This window comes from Monodelphis domestica, chromosome 7 (assembly GCF_027887165.1).
Source record: "Monodelphis domestica isolate mMonDom1 chromosome 7, mMonDom1.pri, whole genome shotgun sequence".
Taxonomy (NCBI): Eukaryota; Metazoa; Chordata; class Mammalia; order Didelphimorphia; family Didelphidae; genus Monodelphis; species Monodelphis domestica.
In genome coordinates, this window is record NC_077233.1 from 230,730,109 (window position 1) to 230,750,825 (window position 20,717).

General features: G+C 37.8%; 1 protein-coding gene across 5 annotated transcripts in view; it reads left to right on the forward strand.

The window, feature by feature from the left end:
* DNAH3 (dynein axonemal heavy chain 3) overlaps nt 1–20,717 on the forward strand; it is a 246,850-nt gene that overhangs the window by 145,302 nt on the left and 80,831 nt on the right. For 4 of the 5 annotated variants that reach the window (XR_469849.3, XM_007498217.3, XM_056806547.1 and 1 more), the window contains 5 exons: nt 1,079–1,213; nt 3,541–3,652; nt 6,249–6,490; nt 11,962–12,062; nt 12,862–12,967. Coding sequence is in view for 4 of the 5 variants with exons in the window: in XM_007498217.3 (XP_007498279.2) it covers nt 1,079–1,213; nt 3,541–3,652; nt 6,249–6,490; nt 11,962–12,062; nt 12,862–12,967 (696 nt within the window). In the remaining variant the exon portion in view is untranslated. Of the gene's footprint in view, nt 1–1,078; nt 1,214–3,540; nt 3,653–6,248; nt 6,491–11,961; nt 12,063–12,745; nt 12,968–20,717 lie in introns of those variants that run through there. The other variant, XM_056806548.1, reaches the window with a different exon arrangement.

The following is a 20,717-nucleotide window of genomic DNA, read 5'->3' on the forward strand; positions in this document are numbered from 1 at the left end:
TTCTGAAATCTGGAAAAGCTTTCAAGGTGTAAAGAACTGCATCTCTAATTGTAGAATTTCAAGTATCATGGCAGAGCTAAGGTGAGATAATAATAGGCAGAGGACCTAGGTAACTGCCTATTCTGGTTACTACTAAAATTAGCTCTTGCTAGCAGGTCCTCTGAGCTCAGAGTAGCTGGAAGAGGAAAATGGCCCACTTCTTATTCTCTTTACTGGACTGTGGTAGCATATAGGATGGGAACTCCCTGAAAGCAAATAGTATTTTATTTTTGTCTTTGATTCCCTAGCACCAAGTGCTGTGCTAACTTTTGTTTTTAAACCAGATCATGATTTCATTCATGATTGCCAGTAAGGAAACTCCCTTTACTGAAGCAGATCAGCTACTTAGAGACTCAAGCCAGGCAGTGTCACTGTGTAGATAAAGAACGGATCTAGGAATCAGAAAGACTTGTGTTCAAGTCTGAGCTCCATCAAAATTCTGGTTATTTGACCTGGGCAAATCACAGCATCCTTGTGCCCTACACAACTATCTGAGGCAAAGGTTCTTACACTTTTTAGTGTTATGGACCCAGTAGGATCTGCATTATTAACATTTTCTCTACCACTTAGACCAAGCGGTCAATAAAACAATAAATCAATCCCTGATTTTTAATATTTACCAAATTCCGGGATATAAATGCTTACCCAGAAAAATTAACAATTGACTAGAGAATACAGTTGAAATTGGCTCTAGCAATTTCTCTGTACCTCTTCTCAGAAGACTTTTTTAATGCATAAAACAGAATATAAACCAAAAAGAAACCAATTATGTTGAAATATGGTTATCAAAATATATATGTGTACATATATATATATATATATTTTGTTCATTGAGCCTAATTTAAGAAATCTTCCTCTAAGGTCTGGTGCTTATTAGATACTTGATAAATCTTTATTGAGTTATATTAAGAGCAGGGGCTGTCATTTTTTTTTATCTTTATATCCCTAACTCCATGCCTCATACTTAGATGCTTGATAAATGTTTTTCAAATTGGATTCCTCTGAGCTCTCTCTATTCCTCTCTATTCTACTTTAACAGGGGATCATATCGGATCTGTTCCCAGGAGTCGTTCTTCCTCAGCCAGACTATGAGCTTTTCATTGAGGCACTCAATGAAAACATTAAAAAGATGAAACTCCAATCAGTACCATGGTTTATTGGCAAGATTATCCAGGTTGGTTTGTCACATGCCTGTGGGAAGGTAGTCTTACTTGTCTTACTTGTACGTCTCAGTCATCACTGCTTTCATTCAAGATCATCTCAAAATAACCTCAAATGACTAAGCTAAGGCTAGGGATTCAGAAAGATTTCATCAGACACCTTGAAAACTGCTGCAATTAGAGGCACCTACATGGAGACAGAAGCAAAAAAAGAAATCATTCAGCAACCCAGGAAACTGGCCAATTTGGTTATGAGAAGCTCAAATTTAAGATCTCCTTCAGTTTTTTTCTTAAGACAACTGCCCATGAATTACATTTCTAATGTGAGAACTAAGATTCTATCTCAAGTGTGGAACCCAAGAATTTGGCAGGCTAAGCTGAATTAGTTGATACATTGGTGCTTTGGGATCTCTAAATCTATACCATAGCACTACCTCATTGGATTATTGATTTAAAGCTGAACCCCGCTCATTTTAGCAATGAGAACCTGAGGCTTACAGGGGTTGTATAACTTGCTCAGAGTCTCACAGCTAGTAAGTGTCAGAAGCAGGATGTGAACCCATGTCTTGTTGACTCTAAGCCCTGGGCACTATCTGTTGTGCTATGTTGCCTCAAAGGTGAAACTGTCTTCTAGGTGCAACTATGGTTTTTTGAATACTTTGGTGAGACAGGCCTAAGGTGAACCCATTTCAAAAAATCATGGAGTTTTAGAGGAGAAAGGAGCCTTATCTAGTCTAGTCCCCTGACTTTACATATAAGGAAATCAAGGTTGAAATGGCTTAGCCAAAGCCACATAGTCAATTATTGGCAGGCAGAGCCAAAAGTAAAACCTGGATTTCTGATGCTGAGTTGAAATTTCATACCTATAATATAAATACTCTCTATAGCCAACAGTGTTAGGGAAGGTCTTAGGTTTTCAGCCATCTGTGTATCAGTGTAAATACTTTAGTGTGGCACCCAGCACCCTCCATCAAAGAATGTGGGTGACCTTGGAACATGACTGATTCATGCACAATAATTTTCACTCAGTCACCTGATTTGGCTGATTTGGTAGAAGCTCTGGTCCTGGAGTCAGGAAGATCTGAGTTTGAATCCTGTTTCAAACATTTATTGAGGTATTGGGCGATCCACTTAACCTCTTAACCTCAGTTTTCTGATCTGTGAAATGGGAATAATAATAGCATCGACCTCATAAGGTTGTTGTAGGGCTCAAATGAGTTATTAGATGTAAAGTGCTTTGTAAACTTTAAAGCAATATATAAATGCTGACTTATTGTTGTTATCTTTTGGACTGCTTTCCAGTTGGTGATTTGTCTTTGTCTAAATGGACAATAGCACATAGATCTAGAAATGAGCAATATGATCATACAAATAAAGGCAGATCATTCATTCTTGATTATTACTGTTTGGGTAGGCTAGTAGATTGCCATTGGCTGGGTTTGTCTACTCTGAAGTCAGTATCATTGGACGAATATTCATTATATTGGTTGTCCCAATTTGGACATACTATATAAACCAAAAACCTGTGGGGTGTGTGTGTGTGTGTGTGTGTGTGTGTGTGTGTGTGTGTGTAAAGGAGAAAGAGAGAAGGCAGGGAGAATGAGGAAAGAAAAAATGTTTTTGAGAAATTCATAATCTAATAGGAAAAAGAAAATCCACAAGATTACACAAAACATAAATGACAAAAACATTAAAAGCATACATCCTATTACAAAAGACCAAACATAGACCAAACATATTCTATGAGGGAAGAACAAATGGAAAATTCAAGAATTGTCTTTCTATTTAGCCTTCTAGTTCCACAGTCATTTAAGTAAGGATCTGGGCTTTGATTTTAGTCCTTACTATATGAAAATGAAACTCAATGAGAGAGCCATGCTCAGTATAAACTCTTTGCTGTGCTATGAGTGCCGATCAAATCCAAAGTCCAAAACATATTAATCTTGGGAAAAGAAGATTCATCAGCAACAGAATTTATGAATTTACTTCATTTCTGGCTGAAGAATTCTCAACATGTATTTATAAGAGGTGTAAACAGGCTAGAGATATGTTTGAATCACACACCGGGAGTCAGAGTTAGGAACCTAGGCAGATTCTAGGAATCTAGAGAAGGAATGTGATCAAGGGAATGGTGTGATGGACCTCGAGTCTGGATAACTTGGGTTCCAGTCTTGCTTGAGACGTTTACTCCCTCCAAGGTTAATACTCTCCCAGCCTTATGAAGAAAATGAGAATAATAGAAATTGAGGACATCTAACTCCTAATATGTTATTAATCAAACCCCCAAGGCTGAGTCCTGAGGGAATCTGCACTAATTCCTTATTTCCTGTTGCATTCTTAGATTTATGAGATGATGCTGGTGAGGCACGGTTACATGATTGTTGGCGACCCCTTGGGTGGGAAGACCTGTGCTTACAAAGTCTTGGCTGCAGCTCTGGGTGATATGTATGCAGGTAAAGATTCGAGCCCTAGAGCTTCCACAGGAAGAATTAATTCCACTCCATAAATTGGCTTCAGAGAGATATTGTTGGGTTGTTAGCTTGGCTGTCATTGGACTGCTGTGTAGTAGCCAGAAATAGAACAGTACGCAGGCTTCCCTCTGTAGGCAAAAATACTGCCTTAAGTAGGATTCCATGATGGCACAGGGGAACTGCTGGTGGTGTCATTAAACCCAGGGTAGTTCACAGATGGAAAGAGGAAGTTTTGGAGGTGGGAGATGTGGGGAACCACTATCAATTAAGCAATTAACCTAAATAAAGATGATATAAAAACAAATAGTTCCATGTTTTGGAAAAAATAGGTCATTTTTCTTTCTTTCTCCTTCCTCCTCTCCCTCTCCCTCCCTCCCCTCTCTCCTTTCTTTCCCATTTCTTTCCCATTTCTTTCCCTCCCCCTCTAGCTCCCTTCTTCCTCCCATTACCTTTTATTGTCTCTGTCTCTCTTCTCCCATTATTCTCCTCCTCTCCCCTTCTCCTCTCCTACCCCCTTCCTCTTTCCATTCCTTCTTTCTCTTCTCTCCTCTCTTTCCTCCCCTCTTTTCTACTTCCCTTTCATTCCTCTACCCTCCTTGCTTCTTCCTTCCCTCTTTCTTCCCCCCCTTTCCTTGTCTCCCTTCTTTTCTTGATTCCTCCTTTGCTTTCTCTTGCCCTCCTTCTCCTTTCCCCCTCTCATTCTCTCTCACTTGTACACATATCTAGTTTCAGGTCATAGATCTGCTGCTTTCTAGTTGGGTGACAATTAGGAAGTCATTTAAGCCTCAGTTTCCTGCTCTGTAAAAGGAGGAATTTGGATATATGAGTTCATTTCAACTCTAAATCCTGAGGGATTGTGCAGTAATAATGCACAATTTGTGGTTGTGGTTGAAGGGAAGTGTGTTGGAGACTATTTCCTTAGCCTCAAAATAAGATAATATAACACTTGCACTATACTCTGAGAGCTAGGACTATTTTTATTTTTGTCTTTGTACCTTCAGTGCCTAGAACAGCTCTTGACATATTGATAGTTGGTCAGTCTTAAAGAGTTAATGTACACAAATGTGAACTGTTATTATTATGTTACAATTTAAAGATTCCCCTCAATTGCAATAGAATTACAATAGAATTTGTAAAAATCATCAGAGATGAGATAATACTAGTAGAATACTTTGTAACTTTAAAGGACTATACAAATGCAAACACATACTATTGTGTCATCCAGCCAATGCCAAAATGATGACATTGTAAATAGTAGAAGACCCAAACTCTGGGTCATATTTATAATCTTTCTTAAATTAATTTCTGCTAAAGTTCTTCCTCCAAATATTTCTTCTTGTTCTACTGACACTGTTCTAACACTGAAGTCAGAAGACTTGAATTCAAATTCTGCTCATGATAATTCTACCTATGTGATATTGGAAAGTCCTGCTGGGCCTCAAATTCCTTATCTGTAAAATGAGAGGGGTTGGACTAGATGATTCTGAGGTCTTTAATAGCTCTAGCTTTTTCAGGTCCTATGATCTTGGTACAGACGTGATTCTGATTGAGTGCTCCATTGAAATGGAACAAAGTTCTGGGCTGGCTAGAAATCACTTCAAGCATGACTTGATGGACAGTATGCCCATCTTCTAGCCTGTTGGAGGAAGCCCATTTCAGGATTGGCCTAGTGTTAATGAGTTTAAGGGTCACAATAACTCTTCAAGATTCTTTTTTAACTTGGAAAAAGATTGTGATCTTCATTCATGGAAGGAGTTCTGCCCTAAAGAAATTAAAAATCCTCGATGTATTAAAACAAGTATTGCTCACATTCTTTTTTTAGTCTATTGAACAATTTAGATCCACAGAATGCTAGAGTTGAGAGAAACTCTAAAGATCATCTTTTGTGTTTCCCTCATTTTCACAGCTGAGGAAGTGGAAGCCCTCAAAGGGACAATGATTTGCCCAATGTCACATAATTAATAAGTTATAGAGCTGATGCTTGAACCCAGATTTCCCAACTCCAAATCCTATAATCCTTTAATTACAAACAGAAGATCCATTCCAGCTTCATAGATTTGGATTTAGAAGGACTCTTGAGAGGTCATCGAATCTAACTAACCCCCTCATTTTGTAAATGAGGAAATTGAGGCGCAGATATATAAATGGATTTTTCCCAAATCATACAGGTAATAAATAGCAGACTTGATATTTGTTCCCTAGTTCTATAATTTCTAATCCAGGATTCTTTCTATCGTACAACAATACTACACTAAACACACTGATTTTCCTAGTTATTCTAAGCCCTACAAAAAGAGATAGTTTAGGGCTTAGAACAAGGGAATACATAGGATTCTTATTTAAAGTATGTCTCATCTTATTGCCCTAATTTCAACATTTTTCATTAAGTAAAGGAAAGTATGGATGACACCTGCTTTTTAGGGTATTTGTGGTGCTTTCTCAAAATCCAATGGGCTTAGAGAGTATACAATGAAAGTATACAAAGATCTAAGTAGATTCTACGTGTTGAGCATTTTGTAAATGGCAGAAGATGAAGAATATGTGCCAGATGTTTCACTTCTTGGTTATTCTTGCCCAGCCCATCAGGGAGATGAGTGTGCTGTTGAGTACAAAGTCATCAATCCCAAAGCCATCACCATGGGGCAGCTGTATGGTTGCTTTGACCCAGTGAGTCACGAGTGGACTGATGGGGTCCTTGCCACCTCCTTTCGAGAGCAAGCATCTTCAGTGACTGAGGACCGGAAGTGGATCATATTTGATGGCCCAGTGGATGCCGTTTGGATTGAAAATATGAACACTGTGCTAGATGACAACAAGAAGGTAATTCTTAAATCCAGTAGCACTTTAACATTCTTGGGAAACTAAATCTTGGTTGGTGTGAATGATATATACTTATGTATATTATATACTTATCCTATAAAAAGTGAATGTCCAACCTTCAAAAAACCCCTCACAAAACTAATGCTCATAGGGACTAAAAATAATTGGGAAATTAATGAATTTTGCTTCCTTTTGCATTTCTATTACCTAAGCTTATATTTTAAAAGCAAGAGTTTCTGTCTTGATTATAGTCCATCCATCTTTCATACTAGTTCTACATGAATGGTAGCTATCCCAGCATCTGGAAATGCTGGATAGGGTTTGTTGAGGGAGATGAATCCTGAGCCAAGTATTTGTCCTGAAAGTCAGGGGAAGTTTGCAGGTGAAAGGTAGGTATGGGAAATCAAGGAATCAAAAGCAAGTTCAGGCTGGGTTCTAAGATATGCTTCAAGGGGGAAATAAGTGAAATAGCCCTCTGGGGGATACTGTATCTGCTGGGAGACAATAGCTATTCACTTAGTGTTTTATTGGGCAGCTAGGGGGCAAAGTGGATAGAGTGCTGGACTTAGAGTCAGGAAGACTCCATTTCCCGAGTTCAAATCTGGCCTCCAACACTTACCAACTATGTGACCGTGTGAAGTCACTTAATCGTATTTGCCTCAGTTTCCTCATCTGTAAAATGAGCTGCAAAAGCAAATGCAAACTACTCCAGTATCTCTGCCAATGAAACCCCAAATAAAGTATAAAGAATTGGACCAGACTGAAAATAACTGAACAACAATGTCCAGGTGCTAGGCACTGTGCTAAACTGGGAATACAAAGAAAAGCAAAAAAAAAAAATTATCTTGGCTCTCATGGAGCTCACAGTCTTATATAATTCAGGTTAGTTCTACATTTATATTCTACTACCCCAAAACAGAACTCATTGGATCACCTATCCAGTTGAACCTCATTCATCCAGGAATCTAATCAGACAATCAATCAACTGACATTTTTCATTAAACACTTTTAATTTGTGAGACACTGCACTGGGTGCCAGAAATGCAAATAAAAGGGAGGTTTAAGTGGCTCAATGGATAGAGAGCTAGACCTAGAGACAGGAGGTCAGGAGTCAAATCTGGACTCCAACACTTCTTAATTGGGCAAGTTACTTAACCCTGTTTGTCTCAGTTTCCTCATCTGTAAAATGAGCTGGAGAAGAAAATGGCAAAACACTCTAGTATCTTTGCCAAGAAACCCCCAAATGGAGTCACAAAGAGTTGGATACAATTGAAAAAAGGACTAAACATCAACAATGTATCATTGCATATTTTCTTCTCTTATATGCATTCTCTATCTACTCTGACCCATACTTCTGGAAATTGGTGCCATGATTGTAATTATGCTGACCCTAGGCCAGTGATGGCGAGCCTTTTAGAGATGAAGTGCCAGGCCCTGCCCCCCCCTCCAGACCAAGTGCTGTGTTCATTTCTCCCAGAGACCAAGTGCCACATCCCATCTCCCTCACTTCACACCCCCACCCCCACCCTTACCTCAGACAGGGGAGGGAGGAAGCACTCCCATTGGGCTGCTGAGCAGAGGGGCGAGTCATATGAAGAATGTCCTCAGGGGTCTGGAGAGGGAGAGGGGAACAGCTATGTCCTGAGTCCCTTTGACTTTCTAGTAACAAACTCTGATGGGCAATGGCAGGAATGCCCACAGAGAGGGCTCCTGAGTGCCCTTTTTGGCCCACAGGCCATAGGTTCACCATCACAGGCCAAGGGGATCTCTAAATGGAATAGTATAAAGGTAGGTCATATTTGCCTCAGTGAATCAGGCTCAGAAAATTACATTCATGTGTGGAAATCTCTGATCAAAGCAAAACACTTTATTGTAACAAATGTCTTATTAGGAGCATAGAAACATAAATAAAATAACAGTGAATGTCCTAACTGACCTTCCCTACTTGTGAACATTGTGAATCAGCTTGATTATATAGAGATGGCATGATAAAACTGGCTTACTTGTGTTCTACAAGATGTGGAGATGATGTGGAGACCTTTGATATAAGGCATGTGACGGTGAATCATAGATGTACAGAATGTTTCATCTGAAAAGGACTTCAAGTACATGGATAATTCATGTCCTTCATTTTAAGAATATGTAAACTGGCTAAGGATTGTTCAATGGCCCATAGACAGTTAGCATCAGGACCAGTAATGGAAACCAGTTCTCTTAGCAACCAGGCCAGTATTGTTCCACCACAGTTTTTTTTTTTTATTTGTATCTCACTCTTCATGACCCCATTTGGAGTTTTCTTGGCAGAGATACCAGAATGATTTGCCATGTCCTTTTTATTTATTTATTTTTTTGAAGCCTTCTGCCTTAGAAGCAATGTGAAGTATCGGTTCTAAGGCAGAACAGCAGTAAGGGCTAAGCAGTTGGCTTAAGTGACTTGCCTTAGAGAAGCACACAGCTAGCTAGTAAGTGCCTGAGCATAGATTTGAACTCAGGAAGAAGCCTTCCTGATTCCAGCATTGGTGGATGCCAATTAGATGCCTTCTCCCATTATAATTCTATTCAATTCAGCAAGTACTTATTAAGTGCCTACTGTGTTCAAGGCACTGTATTAGAGACTAAAGAAACAAAGACCAGAAGACACTTCCAAATACTTTACAATAATGAAATGTAGGTCATCCAAGATGGAAATGCAATATCGCCCTTTCCCATACACTAATTTTCTTCAGTTCAGTAATACATTTACACATCAGTTTTCTTCATAGAGTACACAAGTACAAGGTGTTTTAAGTCTGCCTTTTACAATTCCAATCTACTCCCTAGTTTTACTTCACATCTTTGAAGTGACTGTTCTAAATTTCTTCTACAGGGTACCTTTTTACTTACAAATTACAAAAAGCAGAACAGCTTTCATCAAGGTGAAATGGTGGTTTTGCCTCATAACTGAATGAACACTGTTTGATAATCATACTAATTTTTATTCTCTAGATACATCCTGACTCTTTGTGACCCCTTAGATTTGTTCGTTTAGTTTTTAGCAAAGATAAGCAATAAGAGTAGCTAGGTTGATTAGTGGACAGAGCCAGAGCTGGAGAGGGGAGATACTGGATTCTGATCTCAGATACTTCCTAGCCATGTGACTTTGGGCAAGTCCCTTAACCCCAATTGCCTACCCCTTACTGTTCTTCTGTCTTTGAACCAAAATCAAAGACAGAAGGTAAGGGTTTAAAAAAAGGATAAAAAAGGATAAAAAAGATAATAATAGCTAATATTTATATAAAACTTACTATTTACCAAGCACTGTGCTAAGTGCTTTACAAGGATCATCTCATTTGATTTCACAACAACCCTTGGAGTTAGGGGTAATTATTATCCCTATTTTTAACAGGGGAGGAAACAGAGACAAACAGAGGTAAAGTGACTTGTTTGGGGTTACATAGCTAGTAAGTATCCAAGACTGAATTGTAACCCGGGTCTTCCTGACTCCTAGCTCCAGGAATCTCCCCTCTACTCTACTTACTTGTCCCTTTTTTATTCCCAGATTATGAGTTTCAGAACAGTCTTGTTATTCTGAATGGTAGTGCTGCCTCATAACCAAATGAAAGATGTTTAATTCATGGGGTGCTAGATCCAGAAAGGAACACTCAGTTAATATGCATGAAGAGTAATAAGACCAGAGAAATTTTGGTCTTACCTTCAGTCATACAAGAAGTTAGTGTTGGATTGTTTACTTTTTTTCTTAAGCTATCTATAAAAAGTTAATCAACAAGCATTTTTCCCCTTTTATAGCTTGCATTTTCTTCATTAACTAATACATGTTTCCCCAGGTACATGTAATAATAATTTTTAACATTCATTTTCCAACATTTTGAATTCTAAATTCTCTCCCTCTCCTCCCCCTTCCCTAGACAGCAGGCAACTTGATCTAGGTTATCCATGTTTGATCATGGAAGACCTATCTCCACATTGGTCATGCAGAGGAAGAAAAGTCACATAAAACAAGCAAGTAACAAAAATATGAAAAAGCAAAGTGAAAAAAACAAAGGATTGCTTACTCTTAGTAGTATTGGACCAACCCACCAGTGTAAACTCCTGTTTCATCTTGACACAGTTGTACCTGGAAAGAGTCATGTGTCAATTTGCCCTTGATGAGATTCTACATAAAACTCCACTCTAACCCACACACTTTGGGCAGTACCAACTTGTGATTTATGAGTAGGTGCAAGGGAGGATGTCAATTACTCAAATTCCTTCCCACAAATCCTTATTGAGTAACTATTCCATGTGCATTTAAAGCCTTTCACAACCTGGCCCCAACTTGCTTTTCCAGACTTAATACATCATTTCCTTCATGTACTCTTCCATCCAGCTAGACTGGCCTTTGTGTTTCTCTTCATGCAAGATGTTCTGTCCCCAGTCTCCATGCCTAGGATGTGCTCTTTCTTCTGCTCTCCCTCTATAAATCCCTAGTTTCCTTCAAAGTTCAGGTTAAACACCCCATCCTATATGAGGCCTTTTAGACCTTTCCAGATTCTCCCAAATAGTACCTCCCACTCAAAATTACCACATATTTATTTTGCATATATTTTGAATAGACTGACTTTATTCATTGAGGCTTTCTGAAAAGTCTTTTGAATTTTAAAGCTACAACTAGATAGCTCAGTAGATAGAGCACTGGACTTGGAGTCAGGAAGATCTGAGTTCAAATAAGATATCAGGTACAGACTAGCTGGCAAGTCACTTAACCTTGTTTGCTTCAGTTTCCTCATCTGTCAAAAATGAGCTAGAGAAGGAAATGACAAACCATTCCTGTATCTTTGTCAAGAAAACCTCATGGACAATGCGACCCAGCAGGTCACAAGATTTGGACATTACTGAACAATGATAACAGAAGACTTTCACAATCCCTGTACTTAGCTATGTTCATGTTCTCTCCCTACCAGAACCCCATAGATTATAAGCTCCCTGAGGGCAGTAGATACCAATTTGGTATCTGGCACTTAATAGGAGAGTAATAAATGAGAGTAGATTGATGGACCTGGGGCTTTTACTAAGTGCTGAGAAAATACACAATTAAAAATGGGGAAAAAAAGAAAAAGGGCATATAATGTGTTCTTTGCCATTAAGGAATAGTGTAGTCTTTTGGGAGAGAGGTAAAATCTATGGACATAAAGTAATCCCCCCCACCCAAAAAAACCCCAAAAAATCAGTATACAACAAAATGCCAAGGGAAGGCAGAGGGAGAAGGCCAGTTTCTGGGACGTTGGCATGAGTGGCTAAAATCAATTCTATGGACGGATACAGACATCTTTGTTAAGCTTGCAAAGGATTGTTTCAAACCTATAGTGTATGGATGAGCACTGGTCTTTCCCAGAAGCTCTACATGTGGTGAAAGAACTTAACTCCTTTTCTTCTTCTTTTTTAAAAAAAAATTATCCTTCATCCCATCTGCCTCCCCTCCCTTGCACTCCCAGCTATGTTTAATGAGTGGAGAGATCATCCAGATGAGTGTCAAGATGAGTCTGATCTTCGAGCCAGCAGATTTAGAGCAGGCCAGCCCAGCCACTGTTAGCAGGTAGGTGATCAACTAATGTAGGATTAATCTAAGGCCAGGTCTAGGAGTGGGCAAGTGAGATGGTCTCAAAGGGCACAACAGAAGGAGGGGGAAGGTTGAGTGATACCTTTTAATATTCATGCTACAAAAAGTATTTTTATGTTTAATACCAGAAAATTCTCTTTTCTGAGGCATTTATTGTTTTTCCCCCTGAGACATTTACTTTTTATTTTATGATATCAAATTGATGTATTATAGCAAAAACTATAAATTTGTGGTGGACAGTAACATACAGAGGGCATCATTTTCAGGCCTTGACTTGGATACATAAATGCCTTATCTTTCTGCATTTGATTAATCTCAAATAGCAGATGACCTAAAAATTAATGGCCTTGGAGTGAATGATCTGATGTACTCCCCATTCCTGCCAGAAGCTTACCTTCCTAATTATATTTTGTTTTGATAAACCTTAAAATCAGTCTGCATTCCCAGAATGTACAACTGCTAATGACGATGGGGAAGCAGATCAGATGTGCTAGGACTGAAAACTTGCTATAGAAAATTGACTATGTGGTCTATAGCTGATTGTTCACAGAAAAAGCCATTGACATTCTTTCCAAGTCTAATGATTGATTGTGTATGCCATCAGTCTTTTCCCCTCCATCTCCACCTCTAGAACTGTTCCTTTCTATTTCTCACTCCAGTCAAGCCCTCCCCCACATATCCTCTGGGGCTCCCAATGTGTCAGCCAATGGAATGGAACTCAGTGCTGTTAAGTAGGACATGAGTGACGAGGTGATGCTCTGCTTATCCTTGGCAGATGTGGGATGATCTACATGGAACCTCACCAGCTGGGCTGGAAGCCCTTGAAGGACTCATACATGGAAACGTTGCCTCCCAATCTCACTGACGAGCACACTGAACTGGTGAGATCTCCAGATCCTCTCTTCTTCTTGATTCACTGAAATCCCTAGAGGAACATCTCAAATCTTGTCTCAGATACCTACTCAGCTATGTGATACTGGCCAAGTTACTTAACAGCCCCAGTTTGTTCATCTGTAAAAAGGGGATAAAAACAGTACCTACCGCATAGGGTAGACTGTGAGGATTAAATGAAATTATATAAAGTATTTGGAGGCACTAACTATTATTACAAAGTATTATGCCAGATGCAGACACAACAAAACAAAACAAAACCAAAAAACTCCCAACCAATTAACCATACAAACAAAGCCAATCCCTGCCCTCAAGGAGTTTCCATTCTACAAGTTTTTATTCTTCCAGAGTTTCTAGTACTAGACCAAGCCTATGCTCTCCCCGATCCTTAGACTTTGGTCATGGTTATGCTCTCAGTGCAGACCTGAGCAGCCAAAATTTAAGGCAACAGTAAATGAGAAAAAACTCCACTATTTTTATCAATCCAACCAAAATTCATTTGAAATGCTATGAAATGCAACTGCAGGGCATTCACTCATGTATTTCTATAAGTGAAAAAAGCAATACTAGGTTCATTTTGACAGGCCCATTCATGTCACCATATGCCATTCAACTAGCTTCTATAGAAGATGTTTCAAGCCTTCATCTTTAATTGATTATTTGGAAAATTTGGAACATAGGACAAGGATTGCTTTGCTTTTGTTACTGTATCTTCAATACCTGGCATAGGGGTTGGCACCTAGCAAATGCTAATTAAATTCCTAATGATTGATTGATTTCCCCATAGATAAAATACTATGAATCAGGGGTTCTTAACCTGGGAGTTGTGATCTTAAAAAAACATTTTCTCCAATTACATGTAAAAAGTTTCCAACATTTTAGAAAGAATTTTGAGCCTTGAATTCTTCACCACCACCACCTCCTACTGAGATAGAAAGCAATTTTGCTTAGATTTTACATATACAATCATGTAAAACATTTTCCCATATTAATCCTTTTGTGGAAGGGAACTCAAACAACAAAAAAATTAAGAAAATGGAAAAAAAGTTTGCTTTGGTTTGGATTTAGACCCCATCAGTTCTTCCTCTGGAAGCAGATGACTTTTTTTTTATCATGAGTTTTTTGAGATAGTTTTACATCATCATATTGCTGAGGATAACTGTTATTCATAGCTCATTGTACAGTATTCCTACCCCTGGGTACATTGTTCTCATTCTGCTTATTTCACTTTGCTTCAGTTCTTATAAGTCTTTCCAGTCTTTTCTGAGCGCCTCTTGGCTAGTTATTTCTTACAGTTGTATTCCATTATGGTCATATATTTTAACTTATGCAGCCATTCTCCAATTGATGGGTATCCCCTTACTTTCCAATTCTTTGCTCCCACAAAAAGAGCTGCTTTCAATATTTTTGCACATATAAGTGCTTCTCCTTTCTGTTTTTTCTCTCTTTGGGATACAAACCTAGTAATTATATCGATAAGTCAAAGAGTATATATGCAGTTTTATAGACCTTTGGGGATAAACTCAAATTGATCCCCAGAGTGGTTGAATCATTTTATAACTCCCCCAACAGTTCATTAGTGTCTCAGTTTTCCCACATCCCCCCCAAACTTTGTTATATTCCTTTTCTATCATAATAGCCAATCTGATAGGTACTTCAGAGTTGCTTTAATTTGCATTTCTCTAATTAATAGTGATTTAGAGATACCCCCATGACTATAGAGAGCTTTAATTACTTTGTCTGAGAATTGCCTGTTCATATCCTTTGATAGTTTATTGATTTGGAGAATGACTCGTATTCTTATATATTTAACTCATTTCTCTATGTATTTAAGAAATTAGGCCTTTATTAGAGAGAATTTTATAAAATAGTTTTGCACAATTATGATTAATGTGTATTATTCTCCATTCTGTTTAGTTTCTGACCTCTACTTTCCTCAATTTGCCCTCTTTTTATCACCTGAGCCTCCTCTTATCCCCCTCCTACTTTCCTATAGGGTAAGATAGATGTCTATACCCAATTGATTGTGTATATTCTTCCTTTAATGAGCCAATTCCAAAGACAGTAAGATTCATGTGCTTCCTTTCCTGCATTCCCCATCTTCACTTTCATTGTAAAAGCTCTTTCACGCCTCTTTCATGTGCGATAATTTAACACATTCTATTTTCTCTTCTCCCTTTTCCCAATGCATTCCTCTATCTCATGCCTTAATTTTGTTTTTTATATCATCCCATCGTATTCAACTCACACCCTTGCCCTCTGTTTATATATATTCTTTCCACATATCCTAATATTGATAAAAGTTCTTGGAGTTATAAGAATTATTTTCCCATGTAGGGATGTACAGTTTAACCTTATTGTATGTCTTTTGATTTCTTTTTCCTGTTTATCTTTTTAGGCTTCTCTTGAGTCTTGTATTTGAGAATCAAATTTTTCATTCATCTCTGATCTTTTCATCAGGAATGTTTGAAAGTCTTCAATGTCAATGTATATCCATTCCCCGCTCTGAAGGATTATGTTCAGTTTTGCTAGTAAGTGATTCTGGGTTGAAATCTTAGCTCTTTTACCTTCTGGAATATTATATTCCAGGCCTTCTAGTCCTTTAATGTATGAGTTGCTATATCTTAGGGTACCTTGACTGTAGCTCCATGATATTTGAATTGTTTCTTTTTGACTGCTTCCAATATTTTCTCCTTGACCCAGGAGTTCTGGAATTTGGCTATAATATTACTAGGAGTTATCCTTTTGGGAGATGATCCTGGATTATTCCTATTTCTGTTTTACCCTCTGGTTCTAGAATATCAGAGCAGTTTTCTTTGATAATTTCTTGGAAGATGATGTCTAAGATGTTTTGTTTTGTTTTCTTTTGTTTTTTGATCATGGCTTTCAGGTAGTCCAATAGTTCTTAGATTATTTCTCCTGTATTTATTTTCTAGCTCAGTTGTTTTTCCAATGAGACAGTTCACTTTCCCCTCCCCCCCTATTTTTCCATTCTTTGAACTTTGTTTGATTCCTGATGTCTCATTGTATCATTTAGCTTCTGATTGCTCAATTCTAATTTTTAAGGCACAATTTTCTTGAGTAAACTTTTGTATCTCCTTTACCATTTGACTAATTATAATTTTTAAAAGAGTTCTTTTCCTCAGTGAATTTTTCGCTTTGTCCAATTCTGCCTTTTAAGAAATATTTCTCTTCCATATATTTTTGTACTTTTGAAGAAGATCTTTTCTTTTTTTCTCTTTTTTAAAATATTATAGTATTTTATTTGATCATTTCCATGCATTATTCATTAAAGACAAAGATCATTTTCTTTTCCTCCCCCTCACCCCCCATAGCCAACGTGTGATTCCACTGGGTATCACATGTGTTCTTGCTTCGAACCCATTGCCATGTTGTTAATATTTGCATTAGAGAGTTTGTTTAGAGTCTCTCCTGTCATGTCCCCTCAACCGCTGTAGTCAGGCAGTTGCTTTTCCTCAGTGTTTCTACTCCCACAGTTTGTCCTTTGCTTATGGATAGTGTTTTTTCTCCTAGATCCCTGCAGATTGTTCAGGGACATTACACCGCCACTAATGGAGAAGTCCATTACGTTCAATTATACCACAGTGTGTTTGTCTCTGTGTACAATGTTCTCCTGGATCTGCTCCTCTCACTCTGTATCACTTCCTGGAGGTTGTTCCAGTCTCCATGGAATTCCTCCACTTTATTATTCCTTTTTGCACAATAATATTCCATCACCAACATATACCACAATTTGTTCAGCCATTCCCCAATTGATGGGCATCCCTTCGTTTTCTAATTTTTGGCCACCACAAAGAATGCAGCTATGAATACTTTTGTACAAGTCTTTTTGTCCATTATCTCTTTGGGGTACAGACCCAGCAGTGCTATGGCTGGATCAAAGGGTAGACATTCTTTTATCGCCCTTTGTGCATACTTCCAAATTGCCCTCCAGAATGGTTGGATCAGTTCATAACTCCACCAGCAATGAATTAATGTCCCTACTTTGCCACATCCCCTCCAGCATTCATTATTTTCCATAGCTGTCATGTTAGCCAATCTGCTAGGTGTGAGGTGATACCTCATAGTTGTTTTGATTTGCAACTCTCTGATTATAAGAGATTTAGAACACTTCTTCATGTGCTTACTAATAGTTTTGATTTCTTTATCTGAAAACTGCCTATCCATGTCCCTTGCCCATTTATCAATTGGAGAATGGCTTGATTTTTTGTACAATTGATTTAGCTCTTTATAAATTTGAGTAATTAAACCTTTGTCAGAGGTTTTTATGAAGATTTTTTCCCAATTTGTTGTTTTCCTTCTGATTTTAGTTACATTGGTTTTGTTTGTACAAAAGCTTTTTAATTTGATGTAGTCGAAATTATTTATTTTACATTTTGTGATTCTATCTATGTCTTGCTTGGTTGTAAAGTCTTTGCCCTCCCAAAGGTCTGACATGTATACTATTCTGTGTTTAGCCAATTTACTTATGGTTTCCTTCTTTATGTTTAAGTCATTCACCCATTTTGAATTTATCTTGGTGTAGGGTGTGAGGTGTTGATCTATTCCTAATCTCTCCCACACTGTCTTCCAATTTTCCCAGCAGTTTTTATCGAATAGTGGATTTTTGTCCCAGAACCTGGGATCTTTGGGTTTATCGTATACTGTCTTGCTGAAGTCACTTGCTCCCAGTCTATTCCACTGATCTTCCTTTCTGTCTCTTAGCCAGTACCAAATTGTTTTGATGACTGCTGCTTTGTAATATAGTTTAAGGTCAGGGACTGCAAGTCCCCCCTCATTTGTGTTTTTTTTTTCATTATTTCCCTGGATATCCTTGATCTTTTGTTAGTCCAAATGAACTTTGCTATGGTTTTTTCTAAATCAGTAAAGAAATTTTTTGGGAGTTCCATGGGTATGGCACTAAATAGATAAATAAGTTTGGGTAGGATGGTCATTTTTATTATATTGGCTCATCCTATCCATGAGCAGTTAATGTTTTTCCAACTGCTCAAGTCTAGTTTTAGTTGTGTGGCGAGTGTTTTGTAGTTATGTTCATATAGTTCCTGTGTTTGTCTCGGTAGATAGATTCCTAGGTATTTTATTTTGTCTAAGGTGATTTTGAATGGGATTTCTCTTTCTAGTTTTTGCTGCTGAGATGTGTTGGAGATATATAGAAAAGCTGATGACTTATGTGGGTTTATTTTGTATCCTGCAACTTTGCTAAAGTTGTCGATTATTTTAATTAGCTTTTTGGTTGAATCTCTTGGATTCTTTAAGTAGACCATCATGTCATCTGCAAAGAGTGATAACTTGGTCTCCTCCTTGCCTATTTTGATGCCTTCAATTTCTTTTTCTTCTCTAATTGCTACTGCTAGTGTTTCTAGTACAATGTCAAATAATAGAGGTGATAATGGGCATCCTTGTCTCACTCCAGATCTTATTGGGAATGCATCTAGTTTATCCCCATTGCAGATGATATTAGCTGATGGTTTTAGATATATACTGTTTATTATTTTTAGGAACAACCCTTCTATTCCTATGCTTTCTAGTGTTTTTAATTGGAATGGGTGTTGTATTTTATCAAAGGCTTTTTCTGCGTCTATTGAGATAATCATGTGGTTCTTGTTGGTTTGCTTGTTGATGTGGTCAATTATGTGGATGGTTTTCCTAATATTGAACCAGCCCTGCATCCCTGGTATAAATCCTACTTGATCATGGTGGATGACCCTTCTGATCACTTGCTGGAGTCTTTTTGCTAGCATCCTATTTAAGATTTTTGCATCTATATTCATTAGGGAGATTGGTCTATAGTTTTCTTTCTCTGTTTTTGACCTGCCTGGTTTTGGAATCAGTACCATGTTTGTGTCATAAAAGGAGTTCGGTAGAACTCCCTCTTTGCTTATTGTGTCAAATAGTTTGTATAGTATTGGGATTAACTGTTCTCTGAATGTTTGATAGAATTCACTGATGAATCCATCAGGCCCTGGGGATTTTTTCTTAGGAAGTTCTTTGATGGCCTGTTGGATTTCATTTTCTGATATGGGATTATTTAAGAATTCTATTTCTTCTTTTGTTAGTCTAGGCAGTTTGTATTTTTGTATATATTCATCCATATCACTTAAATTGGTGTATTTATTGCCATATAATTGGGCAAAGTAATTTTTTTTTTTTAAATATATTTTATTTGGTCATTTCCAAGCATTATTCGTTAAAGACATAGATCATTTTCTTTTCCTCCCCCCCCCAACCCCCCATAGCCGACGCGTAAGTCCACTGGGCATTAGATGTTTTCTTGATTTGAACCCATTGCTTTGTTGATAGTATTTGCATTAGAGTGTTCATTTAGAGTCTATCCTCTGTCATGTCCCCTCAATCTTTGTATTCAGGCAGTTGCTTTTTCTCGGTGTTTCCACTCCCATAGTTTATCCTTTGCTTATGAATGGTGTTTTTTTCTCCTGGGTCCCTGCAAGTTGTTCAGGGACATTACACCACCACTAATGGAGAAGTCCATTACGTTCGATGATACCACAGTGTGTTTGTCTCTGTGTACAATGTTCTCCTGGTTCTGCTCCTCTCGCTCTGCATCACTTCCTGGAGGTTGTTCCAGTCTCCATGGAACTTCTCCACTTTATTATTCCTTTTAGCGCAATAGTACTCCATCACCAACATATACCACAGTTTGTTCAGCCATTCCCCAATTGATGGGCATCCCCTCATTTTCCAGTTTTGGGCCACCACAAAGAGCGCAGCTATGAATATTTTTGTACAAGTCTTTGTGTCCATTATCTCTTTGGGGTACAGACCCAGCAGTGCTATGGCTGGATCAAAGGGTAGATATTCTTTTGTCGCCCTTTGGGCATAGTTCCAAATTGCCCTCCAGAATGGTTGGATCAGTTCACAGCTCCACCAGCAATGAATTAATGTCCCTGGGCAAAGTAATTTTTAATGATTGCCTTAATTTACTCTTCCTCAGAGGTGATGTCCCCCTTTTCATCTTTGATGCTGTTAATTTGCTTTTCTTCCTTCCTTTTTTAAATTAGATTGACCAGTACTTTGTCTATTTTGTTTCTTTTTTCAAAGTACCAGCTTCTTGTCTTATTTATTAAATCAATAGTTCTATCACTTTCGATTTTATTAATTTCTCCCTTAATTTTTTTTCTAGTTTGGTTTTCTGCTGGGGGGTTTTAATTTGGTCTCTTTCGAGTTTTTTAATTTGTATTTCCAATTGATTGATCTCTGCTCTCCGTAGTTTGTTAATATATGCACTCAGGGATATGAATTTACCTCTGATTACAGCTTTGGCTGCATCCCAAAAGGTTTGAAAGGATGTCTCGCCATTGTCATTTTCCTCGATGAAATTATTAATTTTTTCTATGATTTCTTCTCTAACTAAACAATTTTGGAGTATCATATTGTTTAGTTTCCAATTAGTTTTTGATTTAGTTTTCCATGTACCATTACTGATCATTATTTTTATTGCCTTGTGGTCTGAAAAGGCTGCATTTATTATTTCTGTCTTTCTGCATTTGTGTGCCATGTTTCTGTGACCTAATGTATGGTCAGTCTTTGTGAATGTGCCATGTGGTGTGAGAAGAAGGTGTATTCCTTTTTATCCCTATTTATTTTTCTCCATATGTCTATTAATTCTAATTTTTCTAAGATTTCATTCACTTCTTTTACCTCTTTCTTATTTATTTTTTGATTTGATTTATCTAAATTTGATAATGGTTGGTTCAAGTC